Raw genomic sequence first — 21,441 nt, 5'->3', positions numbered from 1 at the left:
GCTGAACTTTCTCCCTCATTTCTCTATCCTTCGTTTCAAGTTTGAAGGCTCTGAGGAGATTAGAGATGTCTGCAGAAAAAGCCAAGATGGAAATGCGTTGACAAAAAATTTAAAAATATTTAGCTGTGAACACTATGTGCTTTCTTCACTAGACTCACTTCCTAGCTCTTTGGACTATTCATAAAAGAAATCAAATTCTGTCATTGCTTGGACTGGGACTACCATGGTAGCTGCCTGGGTAGGGGTCTGCCAACAAGCCCATGCTCTGCAGCTTGCAGTCCCCCAAACCCAGGGCCAGGGGCACAGGAAGGCTGAGACTTTCCAAAGCAATGGTGTCAAACTCAAAGAGAAAAGGGGGCCACTAATAGGTGCATGAGGATTCCCATAGGCTGCATGGTGATTTAAAATATAATGTTATCCATGTCTTACTCCATTTTTACTTATTTTGTTAAATAGTTCCCAATGCAATTTGGAGCTATGTCCAAAGGGTCATAAAACTGTGCAAACTCTTTAATCCTGTAATACCACTACTACAATAATACTATAATACCAATACCAAAGGACCTACTTGTACAAAAATATTTATAGCTGTTCTTTTTGTGGTGGCAAAGAATTAGAGACTAAAGAGATGTCTCTCAATTGGGAAATGTTTGAACAAACTGTGGTATATGATGGAGATGGAATACTATTGTGCTATAAGGAATGATGAACAGGATGATTTCAGAAAGGGCTGGAAAGGCCTCCATGGGCTGATGCAGAGTGAAATGAGCAGAACCAGGAGAACACTGTACATAGTAACTGCAATACAGTAAGAAGATCAATTGTGAAAGACTTGGCTACTCTCAGCAATATAATGATCTGGGACAGTGGTTTCCAAACTTTTTTGGCCTACTGCACCCTTTCCAGAAAAAATATTACTTAGCCCCCCAGGAATTAATTTTTAAAAATTTTAATAGCAATTAATAGGAAAGATAAATGCACCATCACCGCACCCCTGGATTGCTGCAGCACCCACCAGGGGGTGGTGACGCCCACTTTTGGAATCACTGATCTAGGACAATGCTGAGGGAATTATGACAATATAATCCACCTCCAGAGAAAGAACTGTTGGGGTCAGATGCAAATCAAAGCATACTATCTTTCACATTAGTCTAGTTATGGTCTTATTTTGGGGGTTTTGGTATTACATGAATATTCTCTTATAAAAATGACCCAAATGGGGGCAGTTGGGTAGCTCAGTGGATTGAGAGTTGGGCCTAGAGACGGGAGGTCCTAGGTTCAAATCCGGCCTCAGACACTTCCCAGCTGTGTGACCCTGGGCAAGTCACTTGACCCCCATTGCCCACCCTTACCACTCTTCCACCTAGGAGCCAATACACAGAAGTTAAGGGTTTAAAAAAAAAATGACCCAAATGGAAGTATATTTTCATGATAATACACGCATACATAACCCAGATTAAATTGTCTACCATCTCTAAGAGGGGGGAGGGAAGGAGACAATATGGACCTTATAATTTTGGAAAATGTGTAGAAAATTGTTATTACATATAATTGGGAAAAAATATACCTGCATAAAAATAACTAGTTCCCAATGACATTTTAATCCAGTGGGAGCAGCACTTGGAAGTTCTGGGGGCTGCATGTTTGCCACCTCTGTTCTATTCTAGAAACAAACTTTCTGGGCATCCCACCATGTTGATTCTCATGTTATTTCCTGGGGCCTCACAACAGACCATCATACTAACAGGTCATAGCTAAGACATGTCTAGCTATTAAGAACAGAATCAAGTCTTGTGTACGGAGAGCAACCGTCCTGCCAAAGGGGGAAGACCAGACATGGCTGCTGGCAGTAGGAGCCTTCCAGTGTACATGCCAGGGTGGGGGGACAGCACCAGGACTGTAACTGAAGCTGTTTCCTGTTGTAAAACAAACCATGAGGGTCCCCAGCACGCTCTTCCTGCCATCGATTCAGAGCCCATGGTCACAGCCAGGAAACCACAGCTGTGCACAGTCAAAGAGGATCTGGCTGGGTGGATGCTTTAATTAGGAGACCACCTGTGGCCATGCTGGAACTGGAGCCATGGCGGGAGGAGGAAGTGGGCAGGAGACCCTCAGGGCTAACTATGGCTACATACCTCAGATGACTACCTCAGGGAAGGGAGCAGAAACAAAGCCAGACCTCAGAGGTCTGGCATTCCTAACTGACAACAAAAGCTAGCATTTATATAGTTAGCAAAGTGCTTTAAAAATATCTCATTTGATCCTCACAAGAATCCCAGGAGGTAGATGCTATTATTATCCCTATTTTACAGATGAGGAAATTGAGGTGAGCAACTTGCTTGTCACATAGCTAGGAAGTGTCAGAGGCTGGATTTGAACTCTGGTCTTCCTGATTCCAGGCCCAAGGCTCTATCCACTGCACCATCCAACTTCTATGGTTACATCGCAACCGAGGGTAGGCTTCTATAGGTGTCTGCTGCTACCATCCAAGGGCTTGGGGCCTGTCTCTGGTTATGTCCTCAGGAATAATGCTGCCCTTTTCCCCATGTAAGAGGATACATTTATCTCCCATCCCTTCTTGTAACAAAGGCAAACTACTCACAGGCATTCAACAACAAATCTTCTTCCTTTATTCAATTAATCAAAAATACCCTAGAGAGAAGAGTATTCTGCAAAGAACACTAGACTGGGAGTGTGGACTCTTTTCTGGTCTCTGATGGGCCATGGAATGGCGGACAAGTCATTTATTCTCTTGGGACCCAAAGAAAGGTCTTGGAGAAGAGATAAGAGAAATTGGTGAAGAGGGGAATGACTACTCAACGGCAAAAGAGATTCCTGGGTCAGATGACTTTGCCTGGAGCTGAAGGGACCTCAGAGTCACAACTCCCAGGCAGTCCCCTCACTGAGGGAAACTGAAGGGGCTTCAGTTAGGGGATTCCTGCTCTTCCAGTGCTGATTTAAGAATAATGAGGAAGAGGGATTAATTGTGGTTGTGCTCTCCAGAGGGCAGAATAAGGGCTGGATCGAAATAAGAGAAAGCTGCCTAAGAAAAGTACCTAGTGTAATATTGATTATATTGAGAGTGTTTGTATGGTAAAGGGAAGACAGATGTGTGTGTGTGTGTCTGTCAGGAGCTCTCTCTATATATCACTATTACTAGGACAAAGAGGGACATTCTCTGTAAAGGATGGCTTATCAGAGAATGAGCAAATGATGGTAGCTTGAGAGTGGTCTTTAGTGGTGGGTAATATTGGTAAGACCCCAGGCTGAGTAAGCCCAGATCTAATTTAAGCAAAAGCCGCACCGCACCCCCCCCCCCCTTGGGTAAAAGTGGCACAGCAGGGGGCCTGCTCAGACAGAGCGGCTCTGGCATCTGTTGAATGCCTGGGCCTGTGAGTAGTTTGAGCTGCTAACCTCTCAGATCCCTTGTTCCTTCTGTGTCCCCCTGAATCAAATATCCTTTATCTAAGAGGGTAGAGGTACTGAGGAGTACCTAATTTCTAATCCCACAAGGTCCTTCTCCCTGGCTGGCCAAAAATGGCTGAAACCAGAAATTTGCCTTCCCTTCCCCTATTTCTTATTCCTATCTAAAATCTATACTACTAGAAGTATAACAGGGTCTTTGATGTAAGGCAGGTAAGAGTTAAGAGTCTTCAGGGTCTGCTCAGAGGCTGTCAAGAGTCCGCTGACCCCTCAGGAATATAGAGACCTGAATCTCTTTCAGGATGATGGTTGAAGCTGACAGGAAACACCAGGCTCTGGGATATAGATGTCCAAAGAAAAGCCTTTGGGCTGGCTCTTGGGCCGGTCACCAGGCAGGCAACGTTTGTCCTCTCACCCCGAGATCCCAGATCCAAAAGTCCTCAGTTCAGGTTCTTCCTTCCAAGATGCCTTGCTCTGGCTCAACTGATGGTCCATGTCAGTCATGCCAGCTTCTCAACATTCCAAGCTCCACTTAACCCAGTCTACTCTTACACTATCCTAAGAAAGCACCTCCCACCCACTCCAACCCCTTCTTGGCAAAGGTGAAGGAATGACTATGGGCACAGACTTTCCCCAAGGTGTTGGTGTATCTTAGTGAGCACATTTTTCTCCCTCTCTTTTTATTGTATTTTATAAGGGACAGCTCTCTAGGAGGGGCAGGAGAAGGACGTACTAGGAAATATATGCGACAGAAAAACAAAAATGGTGGGGATTTTTTTTTTCTCTTAATTAGCCAGGTGGCAGTGTATTCCTCCCCAACCTGGAGCTCTCCATGTAAAGTCTGGACTGGACACCCACTTGGATGTCCTGAGACTGTGGATCTGTCTTTGATCATAGACTGTGCTCGATGGCCACAGAGGTCCTTTCCAAATCTAAAATTCAGAAATTATGGGTATTTTAAAATGAAGAAAAGAAAGGACTACAGAATTACTTATTCATAAAAAAATATTTTCATCTCTCCTAAAACGAAGCCTGAGCATCCAAGATAAGCACAGGATTTCCGACAGGTAAATGCTACCATGATGCAGACTCCAAGAGGGGTGGGAAGGGAAGTGAGTACCTTCAGGGTAGACTACCAAAGTTCCTGTTGTTTTTTTAATCCACTGCTCCAGTTTATTTGTCTTTTCTTAGAGGCTCAGAAGTTATTTGGTCTCAAGTCTTTTGATCTACAGCCTAAAATCCAGGCCAAGGGTAAAGGAAGAGAGTGAGGAAGAGACAGGCATCTCCCATCATCCATCTACTAGACCAGACAAGTGATCTCCTTTGAAGAAGAGGAAGAGCAGGCTCCATAGGGCACATTCATGTCTGCCTGCCAGCCCCCACGTGATCCATCTCAGAGACACAGCTTCTCAAACAACGGCAGGCGGCAAGGTCACAAGGCAATCAGCGGGCCCGGGATGTAACCTGCAGTGCTGGCAGCAGGGGAGGCTCAGGGGCCCCACAACGAGTGCTCTTTCCCTACCCTTTGAACCCCTGATAAAAGAGTCTCTATGTGCCCATCACATGTGGCTTCCACAAGAGCTGGTAGCCCTGAGCCATCACCATGATCCATCTGTAAGCCCTGTAGGCAGAAGTGTTGTCTTCACTGGTGCCTGGCCCGGAGGCATACCGAGGCAGCATCCCCAGTGGGTCACAGGACATGGGGAGAACCAGGACTCCTCAAGAATCTCCAGACTGCTGGATTACAGGCAGTTAGAAAGCTGGAATGTAGCTTCACTCTAGAGGAAGCACAGCTCCTGACAGGAAATGGCAGACAATTTTTAACTTGGTGATTTTTCACAACCTTGAATCTGAATGTGGAGAAACTTATATAAACTTCCCAGCTCTTTCTAACCAGGGGCTTAAGAATAAAAGCATCCTCCACTGAGGCTTTAAGGTGCAGCCCAAGGTCCAGTAAGAAAGAGCTTTCAGGTTCTAAGCATTGTCATTGAAAAATGGAGGATAATTACGAATTGGCTCTAAGAGGGACAAAGCAGTTGGACTGGAGTTCAAATCCTAGCAACATACTACTATGTGGCACTGAGCAAAACACTTGCCCTTCCTGGGCCTCAGTCTCCCTCTCTGTAAAGTGGGAGAGGGGGCTGGAAAAGATGACATCTGACTTTCAGACTTAAAGTTGGAACCCTGATTCACTGGTCTCAATCTTAATGGGCAAGAAACCATATATGGCTCAAATGTAACAAAAATGTCCCTGACCCTTCCTCTTCCAATATTCTTTGGATACCCTTCGGGCACTTCCCTGATGAAGTTTAAGAGCACAGACAGAATTACTGAATGAGGGTGATCGTACAGCACAAAGCATTTAGATAAGGTAGCAGGAGAATTTCCAGCAGTAAAGATCTCCTTTTCCCCAGGGATCTCAGAGAATTGCTAGGAAAGGTTAGCGTGGAATTAAGTATCCAGGAGAGAGAACTCATTTTCCTGGTATGCGGTGCTCGTTCAGGAGATTCTAAAGTTTCAGAATGGCAATTAACACAAACAACTATTTTGGGAAACCGAGTCAGTTCAGCCCTCCTCTTCTGGTGGTCTTGTGTCCTCATGCCAGAGACTCAGGCTTCCTCTAGGGACAGAATGTTTCTCTGATTACATAATCAGGGTTTCTAACAGGCCTTGAGCTCCTTGGATGAAAGCTGATGCTCAGAGGGCAGGCAGGGCCAGTCCCCAACACCAAACCATCCATCCTTTTCACACAGTCAGCACAGCCTGCCCACATACTTGGGGATTTGCTTCCTTTTTCTCCTTTCTCAAGATGCTGCCAGGAATTCTACTGTTTGGGGTCTCACCAATTAACCAAACCCCAACTTCCCCAGGCTCTTCTGGCTGCCTCTCTCCCCACTTGTCCTTGTCTCCCCCACATTTTCTGGCCCTCTAGCCTACAGTGAAGAGAATGTGTCTGTCTGTGCACTTGTTGCTGACAAAGGGTAGAGCCAGGTTGGCTAGAGGCACTATAAAGCCGACTCCTGCCCCCTAATCCCTGAAGGCCTGATGCCTGGTAGGGGCTGGGGCTTGCTGGCCTCCCTTCCTAACTCCAGAGGGGGGCAAGATGGACTGCCTAGCACTGATGAATAGAGCAAAGCTTCTTGCTTGGACTGCAAAGGGGGAATTTTGCTATAGTTACCTCACAAACACCAAAGTGCCAGCAAATGCTCCTAAGTGAGGCCCTCTGATCAGGCCAGTCCTGTCCAAAAAGCCCCCACCTACTCCTAAGAAAGCTTGCTCTCCAGAGAGATTATAACATAAGAAATCACTTCATAAACTCAATGACTGTCCCTGAATTTTGCAAGTCTGGATAACAACAAGTTAGCTAAGAAGCTGGGATATCTCAGTTAGATAAGAGCCAGGATGGGCATAAAGCAGAACGGATGAGAATCATCTGCGGCTGGAGGTCTTCTGAAGTCTGGGTATATTCTGGATTTGCTATGCCAACCCCGGCACTCATCCTACCACTGCCTGTGGAAGGCCAGTCAGACAAACAGGTGGTAGAAGGAAGGACCTACTGGGGATAAGGAGTTCGAAGGTGGGAGGAGCTCAGCTCACTACAGTTCAGTTCGATCATCATTTACTGATTATACCATGTGAAACCAGTGGCCTAGCCCAAGAGCTGGCATCTGCTTCTGGCTCTGCCAATAATCGGCTAGGGGATAACTCTCTGAGCTTTTTTTATCTATTAGAAGGGAGTTGGAACTGAAATTCTAAATCAACCAGCATTTATTAAGTCTCCACTTTATGCCAGGAGGTTAGGTTAGGTGGCAGATTAGATGAAAAAGAATAGTTCTTACCCTCAAGAAGCTTGCATTCAATGAGACCGAAAAGGGCATATGGTAAGCATGTGTATGTCTACATCTACACATATAGACATGGACAAGGTATTCCTGGGAGGAAGGTCTCCAGCAGCTAAGAGGGACCGTGGGAAAGGTCTTTATGTAGGAGAGCTTGATTTTGATCAAATTCAGGGGCGTAATAAGGCATGGATGAGGAGGAACTAACTGCATTCCAGTCTAGCAGAAAGGCTTGGATATGGGAAAGAGCCAAAAGGCCAGCTTGGTTGGAACAGAGCTTAGGAAGGGGGGGCCACTGCTCAGATGAGCAAGACAGCTAGAGCTAACTCTGCAATGAAGCCTTACAGAAAATACTACAAATTCTCCTAATGCTAAATTAAATGGTTGGCTCTGTCTGCTATTACCCTGACCCCATTAGCTCAAGCCCAGTTCCTCAGCATTGCATTTCTTAGGACAAGTGAGACAAGTAATGAGCAGAAAGGCAGGAATGCCCCCCTGCCTGTTTCTTCCCTGTACAAGGAGGAGGGGTGGATAAAATGATTTCCTAAGTCTTTTCCAGTTTTAATGTTAGACTGAGAGTTCTTAGGACTCATAAGATAAGCTCTACCCTTGAGGGATTTAAAATAACAGCCAGTATTTATAGCGTGCTTTAAGGTTTGCAAAATGCTTTGCAAATATCTCACTTTATCCTCAGAACCTAATTTACAGCTGATGAAACTGAGACAAAGAGATAAGACTTGCCCAGAGTCATATAGTTAGGAAACAACCTGAGATCACATAATTTATTTACAACTCTTCTGTCCACTATTTTGAAATGGTGAATGCTCCATAGATGCTGTTGACAAGGAGACACTCTCCTGACTAATTGGAATCAGTGGTTTGTTCTATCAGTCCTTAAGGTTAAGTAGGGTACAAAGGGCCTGAATTCTCTCCACCAGTAAAACCTACCCTGCTAAGGTCAGCACCATCTCCCTGATAACTTCCTTGGCCACAACTGCCCTCGGAGTCCATGGTGGGCTCCCTCCAAGCCAGCAGGCATCATCACCTTGGCTTAGAAATGGCAATGAGCAAGCAGAGCTGTTTCCCTACAGTCAGCTTATCTAAAAATAAACACATTAAGATAAAAGGGTGTTTGTTTAGAGAGAGATTTGCTGCTCCAAAGTAGTACTCTTTCTAACTACTTTATTAATTAAAAACTCTTGACAGGCATTTGTTGGACACACCTCACACCTACCGCATAATAATGCATGTTTTGGTCTTTTCTGAATGTGTAACTGGCACTGATTATTAAACTGGGGTTATCCCAAAATAACCCTAGGCCAAGTCCACAAAGGCAGCTGGCTATCTTCTGGGTTTTCTGTCTTGGTCCATCAGAGCATTTCTCTGCAATGACTTAGGGTATCTGGTTTTCCACATTTGTAGTCACTCTTAGGTTGAGTCTGTGAACAATGAAAACTGACAAGCTGAGAAACAAAGACCCCTGCCTCATCCCAGAGCTGCTTTAAGAACCCACCTAGTCCATCTGGGATACCCCTGATAAGAAAATCACTAAAAAGTTTTCTTCTCCTGAATTCCCTTAGAGCAGGCTTGGTTTTCTATCAGGATGGTTCTCTAAAGAGTTCTCTTTCCTTCCTCTCTTTCAGGGGTCGGTGGAAGAGAAAAACCAACAGAGGAATGAAATCAGCACAAAAAGCTCCTTCTGACAGGTACCTTGGAGATCCAGGGAGCCCTTTTCTTTAACCTCCCAGGAAACTGGGGGGGTATATTTACTCTGTGTGTTATAGAAGGTTAGTAGCAGACCTGAGGCTTCCCAAGAGAAATAGGGTTTCCTAATTCTGATGACTTCTATTCAGCCCCACATCCTCACAGATGAGATGGAGGCTATAAAGTTCAGAGATATAAGTTCATGACCACGAGGGCCATATCTGCAGTGAGTGGATGGGTTGGATCTCTTGAATAGATGATAACTATGGCTTGGAGAAATCAGGCTGAGAAGACAAAGACAATCTATGGGACACTGGGAGGGCCCTTTTCTGCCTGCTCTGCACAGGATGAAGGGGAACGGATAATGCCTACACTTGTCCCACCTTCCAATTGTCAATGACTTTTTGTAGTCTTCATTACAAACCCTGAGACTTGTCTAGGATCGGCCTGAAACCAGACAGGTTAAAGCGTCCAAAGAATAGTCCAGTTAACTTACTGCCTTCCTTCAGCCCACCCCATTCCTGAATTTCTCTCCCACTACTAGTTCTGAGTCTGCTGTCTCATTACTCCTTTGGTCCTGACATTCTCTCTCAGTGCCTCTGACAACCACAGGGCACTAGTGGGCCAGAAAACGTGGTAGGCAATGGTCCAACTTTCCATTTCTTTGATCCAATCTGGGGGCTCTGCACAAGTGAAGCATATGATTCTCTAAAAAGTTATTATTCCAGATGCTGTATTAACCCAAAATATGGCAGATCAAAAAAGAACCAGTCAAATGTGCTCACTGCCCCCCCCCCAATCCCTAAAGCTAAATCACAAGTCTTCTCACTGTGTGTCTTTTTTTATGTGTGCCTGAAACAAGAGGCCATGTGGCCTTCCTGCTTGGGGTCAGATTCTCACTCTTCCAGAGTATTCAGCCTTCTTTCACAAAAGGGCAAGAAACAGTCCCACATACACCGCACAGTCTCCCAGACAATCATTCTTCCAGTGAATCTTTGAAAGAAAGCAAGTATTCAGCTCAGGCTTGTTTTCAGACCCTCCTTAAAAAGCTCTCTCCCTCCCCCTGGCCAAAAAGGATTATATGGTATATATAATTAAATACAATAGCTATATTAACCCAGGGTGAGCAGATGCCTTGGACTGAAATCCTCCCAGCTCCAGCTTGCCACTGGCCTGGCCTGACCCTGCTCTGAGCCACTTCCAACATGGCACATATAGCTCTCAGGGTCAGACACCATGAGCAGTTCCATTGGAGGATTCCAGGGCCTGACAGCTTTAATTACAAACTTTCCTTGGCAGCAGAAGTCAGATTCAGACTCGTGCTTATTTCCCCACTCCCAACCCCTTATTTAAACAAGTCCTTTGGTTCACTGCCATTCAGTAGAGGGTTCAATGTGCTTTCCCCACCCCCATTCTAAACCCCTGCAGAGAGAATCCTTCAGCAGCACTGCCTCGGTCTAACTGGCATGACCTACTTCCTTTGACAATAAAATCGTTCTTAAGGCTCAGATCCTATGCCCAAAGAGGCTTTCCTGGCTAGAAGACACTAATCTTTCAGTTTCTCCCCACCAATATGGCTTTGGAATTCTCCTAACTCCTCTGGCTTCATATCCCACTGCCACTTGAGACTTGAATCCTCAGTTCTAGTTAATGCAGCCCTTCAGCACACCCTCTGCCTCTCTCATTGGCTATTATGACTGAGCCTCCTTACCAGCTCCTCCAGGGAGGAGCTTTAGACAAAGACATTCAACAGAAGAGCTGCCTTAGGTCAAGAGTGGCCTGTGTGAGAGAAGCAAGAGTGCAGTTCTCTAGGAAGCCCTGGACTTAGGTTCAGGGAGCCCAAGGCAGAGTTCTCACTTACCTGTATAGGAATTTGGGCTAGGTCCTCTCTTGGAGCCTTGAGAAAGCTGATTAGGCTAACTGATACAAAGGCAACTAAGACTCTGAGAAGATGGGGAGGGGAGAGCAGGGATGGGGGATTAAGAATCATGTAGCCAGGGAAAAATATTCTAAATAAAAATTAAAAGAGAAGATGGCATCAATTCTGAAGGCAACAGCAGTTCTGCTTCGGGGTTGAAGCCTGCCCTCCCTTCTTGGCCAGCCTAGAGCTGCTGTTCAAAGAACAGTTTTTGGTTTCCAGCCCTGCTTCTACCAATAACTCACCATACTACACTACAAGTTGTTCCACTGGAAGAGCCACCTGGCTTCTCAAAATGCTTCTAGCAATGCCATGAGCAGTTGAGGTTTTTCTGTTTCCTCAATACTGATTAACTGTATGATGCTGATTGGCGCAATTCATCTCTGAGTTGCAATCTACTCATCTGTGACTACAGTATCTTCTACATCATAGTTATGTTACCATAACTCTATTTCCCCTTCTCTGAAACTCAGGAATGGACTAGTTATCTCCAAGGTCTTCTTCAAGACTGTTTAGAATCAGTTGGGGATAGATATTATAAAGGCCTTCTTTCATTTGAAAACTTTAAATCTTTAGAAAAAAAGGCCCAACTGAAATCAAGAAAGAACCTTAGAGCTGAAATGAAACCTTAATATCATCAACACAGCTTCATTTCTCAGTGATAAAAGACCCACATTTGCACAATTCTCACCAAACATTTCCGGGGGTCAGAGCCATGGGTATGAGTTGAGAAATTCATTCCCAAGGATGGAACAAGTAGACACTAAGCCCCCTAATGGTGGGGACAAAACAGAAGATTGGGCTCATTAATAACTATGGATCTCAAAGAGTACTGGCTTGAAAAAGAAGCTCTCCCATCTTTGAGAACTATCTATTCGCTTTGTTTATGGTCCATGGAAATACAAACTTGGGTGGGGTTTGCTAACCCAGAAAGAGAGGGAAGAAGCAAAAAATAAGGAAAACGGGGCAGCTGGGTAGCTCAGTGGATTGAGAGCCAGGCCTAGAGACAGGAGGTCCTAGGTTCAAATCCGGCCTCAGACACTTCCCAGCTGTGTGACCCTGGGCGAGTCACTTGACCCCCATTGCCTACCCTTACCACTCTTCCACCTACGAGTCAATACACAGAAGTTAAGGGTTTAAAATAAAAAAAAAAAAAAAATAAGGAAAAGGCCAATACAAAGCATGGGAACTAAATCCTCCTTCCACCTCCCCCGGAGGTCAAGGCTGGCCAAATTAGTGAAGTAGGTTCAACTTGGCACATGTTTTCCTACCATACTAACCAATGGTCAGGTTCAGTGAACCCAGGGCCATGGTTGCTCCTCCTGGGATAGGCCCCTTTATCCCAAAATCAAACCAGGACTGAACAACACAAACACAAAAAACCAAACCAACTAACCAAACTCCTCCTCCCCTGCATGGGATTAGAATTCCTCATAATGTCCACTCTCACCCACATCCTTAAAAGGCAAAAGAGATCCAGAACAAAAGCCCTTCCTCCACCCACCTCTTGTCCCCTAAGTCAGCAGGCCTGGATATAAACTGAAAAAATGCTAGCTTAAAAGGCTGCAGAAAGAGAGCATCCATATAGGTACTTTTTACTGCAAAGAATCAGAGAAAAAACTCTAAAAAAATATCAGCTAGAAACTAGCAGAAGAGGTCCAAGAAAAGGAAACCATTTATAGACATCCTGCACTCACTTAAAATGGAAGTAGAAAAGGTGCCATAACATTTTACATTATTTTCTTCACTATAGTATTACTAAGTATAATGAATCATACTTTCATAGAAGTGAATGAGAACTTTAGGAGATTGCTTCATTTAAAATTTTAAAATTTATTTTATTTTTTGAAAACCCTTATCTTCTGTCTCAGAACTGATACTGAGTATGAGTTCCAAAACAGAAGAGCAGTAAAAGCTAGGCAACTGGGGTTAAGTGATTTGCACACAGTGACTGCATCTAGATTTGAACCCAGGACCTCCTATCTCCAAGTCTGACTCTTTATCTTTTAATAATAAAATTCTTTTCCATCAAAATTTTTTCCCTGGTATATATCTGATCCACTGAACCACCTACCTGCCCCAAGAGGAAACTGGCTTTCAAAGAGCTGACAGGTCCTGGCTGAGATCAGATACTTTGGCTAGTTACATGCTATGAAGATAAGCATGAAGATAGTCCTTTAGAATACAATCTAGCCAAAAATCAAGGTTCTTCACAATCGCCTCTCTCTCTAAACTGGAATCCCTGTTTTAGGCAAGCTAGTCTATTCTTCATTCAAGAGAAGAATTCAACAAAATGAAATAAAAGGCCTCTGGGAATAGGAAAAGGAATAGGGACAGAAGATTAGTTTGTTCTAAAAATCAAAAACAAACCTAGACTGAACAACTGGGTCCATTTCTTAACTGGGAGATTCTTAGTCACAACTTTGTTTGATCCCACTAAGAGGACTGGCTCAAGACCATGGTTGCAGACTTTCTGGTGCAATGGAACTTGTGCCCACTTAGACATGGACATTGGTGGACTTGTCCTCCAAGTTGTGTCTCCCAGCAAGCAGCCACTAAGAAACAATTCAGAGATACATTCAAATTATGCGTGGCTTAATGATGCCATAAGGAATAAAGCTGTCCTGAACATTAGTGTCCCCCCAAGAAAATTCTTTGGTTCTCCTGGACTGAGGCTGACTGGGGTTCACAGCTCTGTGCATGGGGGAAGAAAGGTGAGCCCTCTAGAAGCAAGTATAACAAAGGATTTAAGGCTCTTTTTAGTTTGGACTTAAAGGAAGCAGGGCAAGGAGAACAGAAAGTTCAGACCCAGAGCTGGTTAATACTATAGGTCAAATTCTTTTACACACAAGGGATAGTTAACAAAATGCATCTGATCAAAATGCAACAAACACATTTGGTTCACTTTGCTGGGGGTGGATTTTGGATTCTCTAGCTGGTTATCAACACAATGATCAAATCAGACTGGCATAAGAATTGAGCTTGTGAAGGAGAAATAAGTTCAGCAAGCAATATGGGGAGTGCACAAAATGCAAAGAATGTAGAAAAGGAAACAAAATTTTTTTAAATGTCCTCTCAAACTGAGGACATTCTTCTAGGTCAAAGAGAAGGGATTTCAGAAATCCTCCAAGGAGAAATTCTATAGAAACAGCAATTTTCTGAAAGGTCGGGCAAGAATTAACATGGGGGAGGAAGGGAGGGTGACAGTCTTTTCTACCAAAAAAATATGGATTCAAATTGAATAAAATTCTCTCCCATCAAAATTTTTCCTCGAATATATCTGATCATAACAATGACCAGTGGACAAGGGATCAGTGCAAAATAGCCATCATATATATGGTTCTTGGGACCAACATTTCCAGAAGTACAAACAGTTGGGTTAGACCAATGGATTTTTCTTCAAAGTTATGAAGTGCATTCCAGGTGGTTGATAATGACCTCTGCTGAAGAATCCCTTCACTGGCTCTCTGCTCCCAGGTAATCCTTCCTCCCCAAGGCCCACAGCTGGCCCCTAATAGCCTCAACATTTCCAGGAGTTCAAATAAGCACTGTTGCTCTCACTAGCTGTGACCACCCACAACGTTAAGAAGAATGATTAAAGGGTTGGACTCAGATGGCCTCTAATGTCCCTTTCTTAGGATCTCATGTTATGGGGAAACACCCTCCCTGCCTCACAGGGCATGTCTGGATGAAAGTGCTTTCTAAACTTCAAAGCATAAATAATTGAAGCTTAAATTAAAGGAGAATTTTTATCATCTCTGTGACTTGGAGGAAGCCACCCATCTATAAAATGGAAGGGTTGGACCAGGTGACACTGTTTTGCCACAATGTCTTTCCTTCTTAATCCTTACTTGGATCCCACTCATCTTGCAAGGATTGACACAAATCTTACTCTTCCAGGAAGCCCTCTGTGCCTAGCCTAGAGGCCTTGCCCTCTTCTGAATTACTACAGGGTTTTTCACACACCCCTCCCCCACATTTGGCACTTAGCACAGACTGTCAATGTTTGGGGAATCTCTTCATTTGTGTATACCTGGCCTCCCCAGACTGGAATGTCCACCTTCAATTGACGACTTACAGCCTTGTCAATGCCACAGGCTTCAGTCTGGCATCAAGAGCCTTCTACAATCTGGCTCCAACTTAGGTTTCCATTCTCATTTTGTACCATTGCCTTTCAGGCACTGGGGTCCTACCTCCTCCATGAAGCCCTCCCTCTCTAATCCCAAAGCTGGAGCACTGTCTGGAAAGCCAATCACTGCCACCAACTCTGATCAGTCTTATCTGTGTACATGTTGTATCCTTCTTTAGTGGTTTAGCAACTTGAGAGCACAAACCACATCATCTTCATCACTATTACTCACCAAAAAAAAAAAAAAATCTGAGAACATGGCCACACACAATCAATTTTTAAAATATCTGTTTGAATCCGAATTATGACCATATTCATGTCCCCATCTATACCTACTGCTGCTCTGGAAGAAATCAGAATAAGGGAAGAAGTGCCCCAGGGAGGCAGCATTATGGTATTCATTTTTTAATCCCATCTGCCCTATGGGATGGTTCTTAGGAAGGAGGGTACATGGGATACTGTAGCGATAGAAGAAACAGAAAATAGCAACAAAAATATCTTTTTAAAAAATCAATTAAAGACTGTGCTTACCCTTCCCGATTTGAATGAAGCCAAGGAGAATGATCAAGGCCAAAGCCAGCAACTTTGCTGCAGCAAATGCATCCTGGACCCGCGTGGCAGCTTTTACACTGTAACAGTTCACTGCTGTGAGTAACACTGGGGAGGGAGAGGACATAAAACAAAAAAGGTTAGTTTCCATCACAGCAATAACAAAGTCTTTGGCATAAAAGAACATACCCTGTAAAACTAGCCAGTACCTGGCCTGGCCCGAAACCCTGGCCTCACCCCCCACCCCAAGATAGCTGGTTTCTCTTCTTGCCTTATTCTTTGTCTCCATCCCTGTGGCCACCAGCCCTTTGGGCTGCTCCCAGCTGGGCACCATCACCCAGCACACAGCTATCACAAAGTGTGGCCGACTCTAGCAGGACCCAAGACCAGAGGGCTACATAAAGCAAGCTCAGTGTGCACTGGGGCTACAAGAAGAGGAAGTCCGGAGTGAGCACTGCTGCTTGGCATAGTTGGGCTCATGATAACCAACAACTGCAAGAAGGCCAAGCTGTTCAACCTCAAAGATTAATCATCTTTGGACAGAAAAGGTCACAGCCCAAATGGCTACTTGGAAGCTCAAATCCAAGATAGATGGGGAGATAGTAAAAGAACATAACATGCTGCCCAGGCCCTGATGAATCCTAAAAGTACTGAAAGAACCATTTGGCCATAGTTGCTCAGGCACTGCCAGTGAGTAACCACAGGGAGATCAGAGAGAGCTGGACAGATCCTACGGGACTGGAAAAGAGAAATGCCCCAACTGTTAGAAAAAGGAAGAGAAGGGCACCTGCCAAATCCACTGGTCAGTGAGCTTGGCTTCAATGGCTAGCAAAATTTTAGAACTGTTGGAAAAAAGAGTTAGCAAAAATCGGTAAAGGAAGGAGTGATCCTAAAGAGCCACCATGGTTTTATCAAAACCTGTTGTGGAAAACTAACCTTACTCTCCCTTTTTAGACAATTATTCAACTAAATATGAGCACAGATCAAATGCTTAGTAAATCTGAAGCTGGGAAAGAGAGTTATGAGTCTGAATCCAAAAAGACTTTGCCCCATTGCAGCAATTAAGCCAAATTTAATAGGAAATTAAAATAGGGACAAATGTAACATTTTTTAAAATCTTGGGTTCAAAAAGTCCAAAATAAGGAAGTTATGGACAGAAAGTCTGAGAAAAATTTGAGTGTGTTAGTGGACTGTAAGCTTAATGCAAGTATGAGTATGATATATTAGGCAAAAAAAAAAACAAAACTTTTACTTCTTTTTCTTTTGTTCTTTTTTAAAAAATCTTTGGGATGGCTCGCTGGGAGGGAGATGAGAAGGAGGAGATGGGTGGCATAAAGTAAACAATTTTTTTTTCTAAATTGACTTGACTCTGCCAATCCCCTCAAGTTATAATCTATTATTTCTGCTCTCTCTCTCTCTCATTGACTATATTTTTTAATAAAGATAAAATCAGGCTTCCCACCATATCATTCTACTAAAACTGTTCTCTCCAAAATGACTATCTCAACTTCCAAACACAATGGCCTTTTCTCAGCTGGGCTACTAGCTGTTGAAAGAACTAAACATTCCATCTTCCACCTCCAGGAGTTTGGAGTTTTGGAAACATCCCTTATTCCACCCCATGTCCCTAAAATACAGTCTTTATCTCTGCCTTAAAAATCTTCCCCTGATGACAGCAACTCTTCTATGATACCTTCTCCTCCCTCCAGTTTCATGACACTGATTTCTCTTGGTTCTCCTACCTGTATGAAAAGTCTCCATTGATGGATCACTAATCTCTAACCAGAAGTATACCAGAATGCAGCTCTGGCCTCTCCTGTCCTTACAGGTTCAACTCATCTTGATACAGATGACTCAAATCTACACATCCAGTCCTTAACTCTCTTGATTTCCAGGCTAGTATCACTAACTTCCTATTGGACATCACCACCTGGATATCCCATAACTAGAATACAGAATGCCCCAAATAAAACTCACCTTTCCTCAAAAACCTGCCCTCTGGCAGGGCATTACCACCTTCTTCCCAGATCCTTCCCTTTCCCTCCCATATCCAAATGTTTGCCATGCTGTCCTATAGATTCTATTTCTAAAATATCCATGCCCCTCTCTCCACTCCAAGGATACTACAGCACTTCAAACCCTCATCACTTGGCACTTGGACTACTACATCAGCCTCTTAATAGGTCTTACTGTCTCCAGCTTGTCCCTTCTGCAATCCAGCCTTACCCATTAAGCTTCCCAAGGCACAGACAGGTCTGACCATGTCTCCCTGTTTGAAAACTCTCAGTGGTTTTTCTACTGCTCTGGGGTAAAATCCAAAATCTTCTGCCAGGGTCAACCTACATTCCCAGATTTATTCCATATCACTATCCTTTACCCACTCTATATTCCAGCCAAACCAGGCTACTCACTGTTGGAAGGACTAAACATTCCATCTTCCACCTCCAGGAGTTTGCATAGAGCCCCCTTCACCCCTTATATCCTTCCCCATTTGCCTAAAATGCACTCTTCATCTCTGCCTCAAAAATTCTATTGTCTAATCCTCAGCTCAGGTGCCAAGTTCTACAATGTCTCTCCCACCCCTCATTCCCCGCCCACCCTTCCAGATATCTTTATGTATCCCAAATAAAATGAAACCTTCTGAAGCCAAAGATTATTTTCAGTCTATTTCTGTATTCCCAGTACATAGAAGTGCCCTGTCATACACAAGAACATTTTATGGTTCTTTTTTTTTTTAAACCCTTAACTTCTGTGTATTGGCTCCTAGGTGGAAGAGTGGTAAGGGTGGGCAATGGGGGTCAAGTGACTTGCCCAGGGTCACACAGCTGGGAAGTGTCTGAGGCCAGCTTTGAACCTAGGACCTCCTGTCTCTAGGCCTGACTCTCAATCCACTGAGCTACCCAGCTGCCCTTATGGTTCTTTTGAAATAGCTTAAGTCTCACAGGTAGTATTGGACTAGAGCAGTGATGGGCAAACTTTTTAAAGAGGGGGCCAAAGGAAAGGAAATGCTCATCTGTCAGTCTGTTTCTAAGGCAACTCTTTCAAAGTTTCACTGTATTGTATCCTATTCATTGTATTCGTCAGATTAGGAATAATGTTGTGCAGCCTGATAGAACATTTTCAGGGTGTTGCATCTGGCCCATGGGCCGTAGTTTACCCATCACTGTCCTGGAGTCTTTGTATGAAACTCCCTTTCTTCTGAATGTTCCTTTGAGAAGTCAGGACTCAAATTTAGGTTCTCTCCTTCCAAATCCAATGCTCTTCCCACCATGCCACATGGCCTCCCTTCAAACTAGTATACTGTTACACCACATTCATGTCACAGTATGTGTCTGTAGCTTGTCAGATACACATCACACTTCCCTCCATGTCAGGATGTGATTTGCAGAACACGAGGTCTCCAGTCACCTCCTCCCATGAGAGGTGCTAATGAAAAGAAAAGGAGGAAAAAAGAAGCTAGTTAAATTGTTTCCGTGTGTTAAAGGTCTGAGTTCCATCTCCTCTGTTCCAGGAGGCAAGGCTCTCCTGCCAGGACAGTCTACTCATGGGTGGTTGGTGCTGTTTCTCCGCACACTTCACAAGCTCCCCTCCATTCATTCAGTGTCTGGGTCGTGCTGGATGTAATGAAGTGCTGTGTCTCCAGACATTCCTGCAGTTCAGTATCCAGAGAGGCCAATCAAGGACTTTGACGGGCTTCTCAGGAAATAAAGCTTTCGCACTTGGGTGGAAGCCAACAAACCCGAGCCAATTGTTGCTCCGCTTTGCTGTTAACCAGGAAGAGAGAGTAAAATTGGGAGGAAAGAGGAAGTCAGGGGACATTTTTCTCAAAATGCCTTCTCTGTTGCTGCTTCTCTAGAATGCTTTACTCAAAATCCCTGAAGAGTGTGGAGTTAAATAAATCTTTGTGCTCGCTTACATCATCTCTTCTCATCAGTAAGGGTGACGAGGACAGCGTCAGCAGCATTTCCAGACACAAAGGCTGTGAGGAAATGAAATGAGAGTCTATTTCCAGAATGAGGATGTGTGTTGGGGTGGACCCCCCTAGAGACTGTCTCAAACTTCCCCAGCTGGGTGTTCTGCTCAGCAAAAGGCACTCAGTGACTGAGATGGCAAGACAGCAGGAATATTGCATCATTCATTCACAACGTCTCTATAGTATGTCTGAATTCCAGAAACTACAGGTCCCAGCATTCAGTGCAAGCACAACAAATTCAACATGGGCTGCTAATCTTTAAGGATTTCCCCCAAGCTGGTAACTCCAGATAAAATGTAACTACAGACTCTAACTGCTGAAACACAAGATAAAAAAAGGGAGTCATCTTAGACACAGAATCAACACCATGAATACTCTGGACTGTACTGCCTCCTGTCTCCACTCCCTCACCAATTTTATAATCTTTAAAAAAAAATAAAAATAGAAAACTCCTTATTCCCATCCTGTTTTATGAAGATAGAAAGTGCCTCAGTTTCATCTAACAAGGACCACCCTTTGACAGCAAAGGGCTATCAAACTCAGGCAGAAGCTGAGCCCAAGAGTATATTTTGCTCAATCATCCTTAAAATAAGAATTAAGTCATCATATCAAAGGTCTGTCTGCCTGATCTCTAGGAGTCATTCTGGAAAGGCCCTTGACAAAGTGGACACTACATGCTTCCCACTAAAAAAATAAAAATAAAATAAAAAAATAAAAAGATGGCCAGAAGTTGCCCTGACATCATAGTCCTGACAATCACAGGAGCCTCCATGTAAATGTCTATTGTGTCCTTCTCATCCCAGATCTCCAATCCAAGGACAGATCTACCAAAAAGCATTGCTTCCCAGTTATGAATCTTTGACTTTCCTAAGCAGTTCTATGATTTCATTAAATGGAAAAGCAAAACAGAATTGAGAACAGTTCCTTGCCAGATGATTCAAAACACCATTTTTCAACAATTTCACACTCCAGAAATGCATAACTAAGGCCCTAATTCTGGGTCTGCCTTGGCCAAATGCTTTCTTGTTTCTGCCCCAGAGAATCCAAGCACCAACGATAGAAACATTTCCTTTTTGATATATCAATTTATTTGATTTTTATTTCACTCAGGATTCCTGGTAAGAATCATCTGTTCTGTGCTGGTTTTTATTTTCCATCTAATAAAATATTATCTTGTTGGAATGAATGAATGATAATAAATACACACACACACACACACACACACAACACATAAGTAAAAAATCTGATAGTCCCTGCCCTCGAGGAGCTTACATTCTAAGAGGGGGAAACAACACATGAGGCAGCGGTGTCCAGGGAGGGGGATGTTTTAGTCTGGGATGAAGTATGGAGTCCCTGACATGTCCAACAGATGATAATAAAATGGCTAGGGTAGAGCATGAAGCAGAGCTGGGGCTAGCTGGATATATCCCCATGAGCTTATCCTAACTCCCCAATGGGCACTGGTTTGAAACCGTGGGAAACTCTATGAGTCTGGGACAATGAGGCATGAGACTAGCTACCATGAGTGGGGACACTCCTTGGGTGTGGGAGTGTGGGGGAGACTAAGACCCCAAAGGTCAAGGCATAAGAGTCTTGCTTCTCCTCGAACACGGTGCTCTTTTCACTACTCCACTCTCTCTATGATCTCACTGAAAAGGAGAGCATGAGATGGCGTAGGAATGCTCAGCACAGAAAGTGCGCAACTGGATTAAATTCTCTAATCTTTCTAATGCCCTGCCCAAAGCTGCTATTTCAGGAAGGGACTCACCCCAAAGAAGGGTTTCCCAATGCCTGCAGTGGTAAAAAAAAAAGTACACACACACACACACACACACACACACACACACACACACACACACACACACACACACACACATATATATATATATATATATATATATATATA

At 43.9% G+C, this 21,441-nt stretch overlaps 1 protein-coding gene across 1 annotated transcript in view; it reads right to left on the bottom strand.

Annotated features, from left to right (window-relative positions):
- The window catches only part of SLC7A5 (solute carrier family 7 member 5), a 56,090-nt gene that overhangs the window by 12,108 nt on the left and 22,541 nt on the right, over positions 1–21,441 (bottom strand). The window contains exon 2 of the mRNA XM_044660534.1: positions 15,545–15,670. Within this exon, the coding sequence (XP_044516469.1) occupies positions 15,545–15,670 (126 nt within the window). The remainder of the gene's footprint in view (positions 1–15,544; positions 15,671–21,441) is intronic.

The sequence above is a fragment of the Gracilinanus agilis genome, chromosome 2 (assembly GCF_016433145.1).
Source record: "Gracilinanus agilis isolate LMUSP501 chromosome 2, AgileGrace, whole genome shotgun sequence".
Taxonomy (NCBI): Eukaryota; Metazoa; Chordata; class Mammalia; order Didelphimorphia; family Didelphidae; genus Gracilinanus; species Gracilinanus agilis.
Note: the sequence above shows the minus strand (reverse complement) of the source record. Positions and strands in the feature narration are given on the sequence as shown.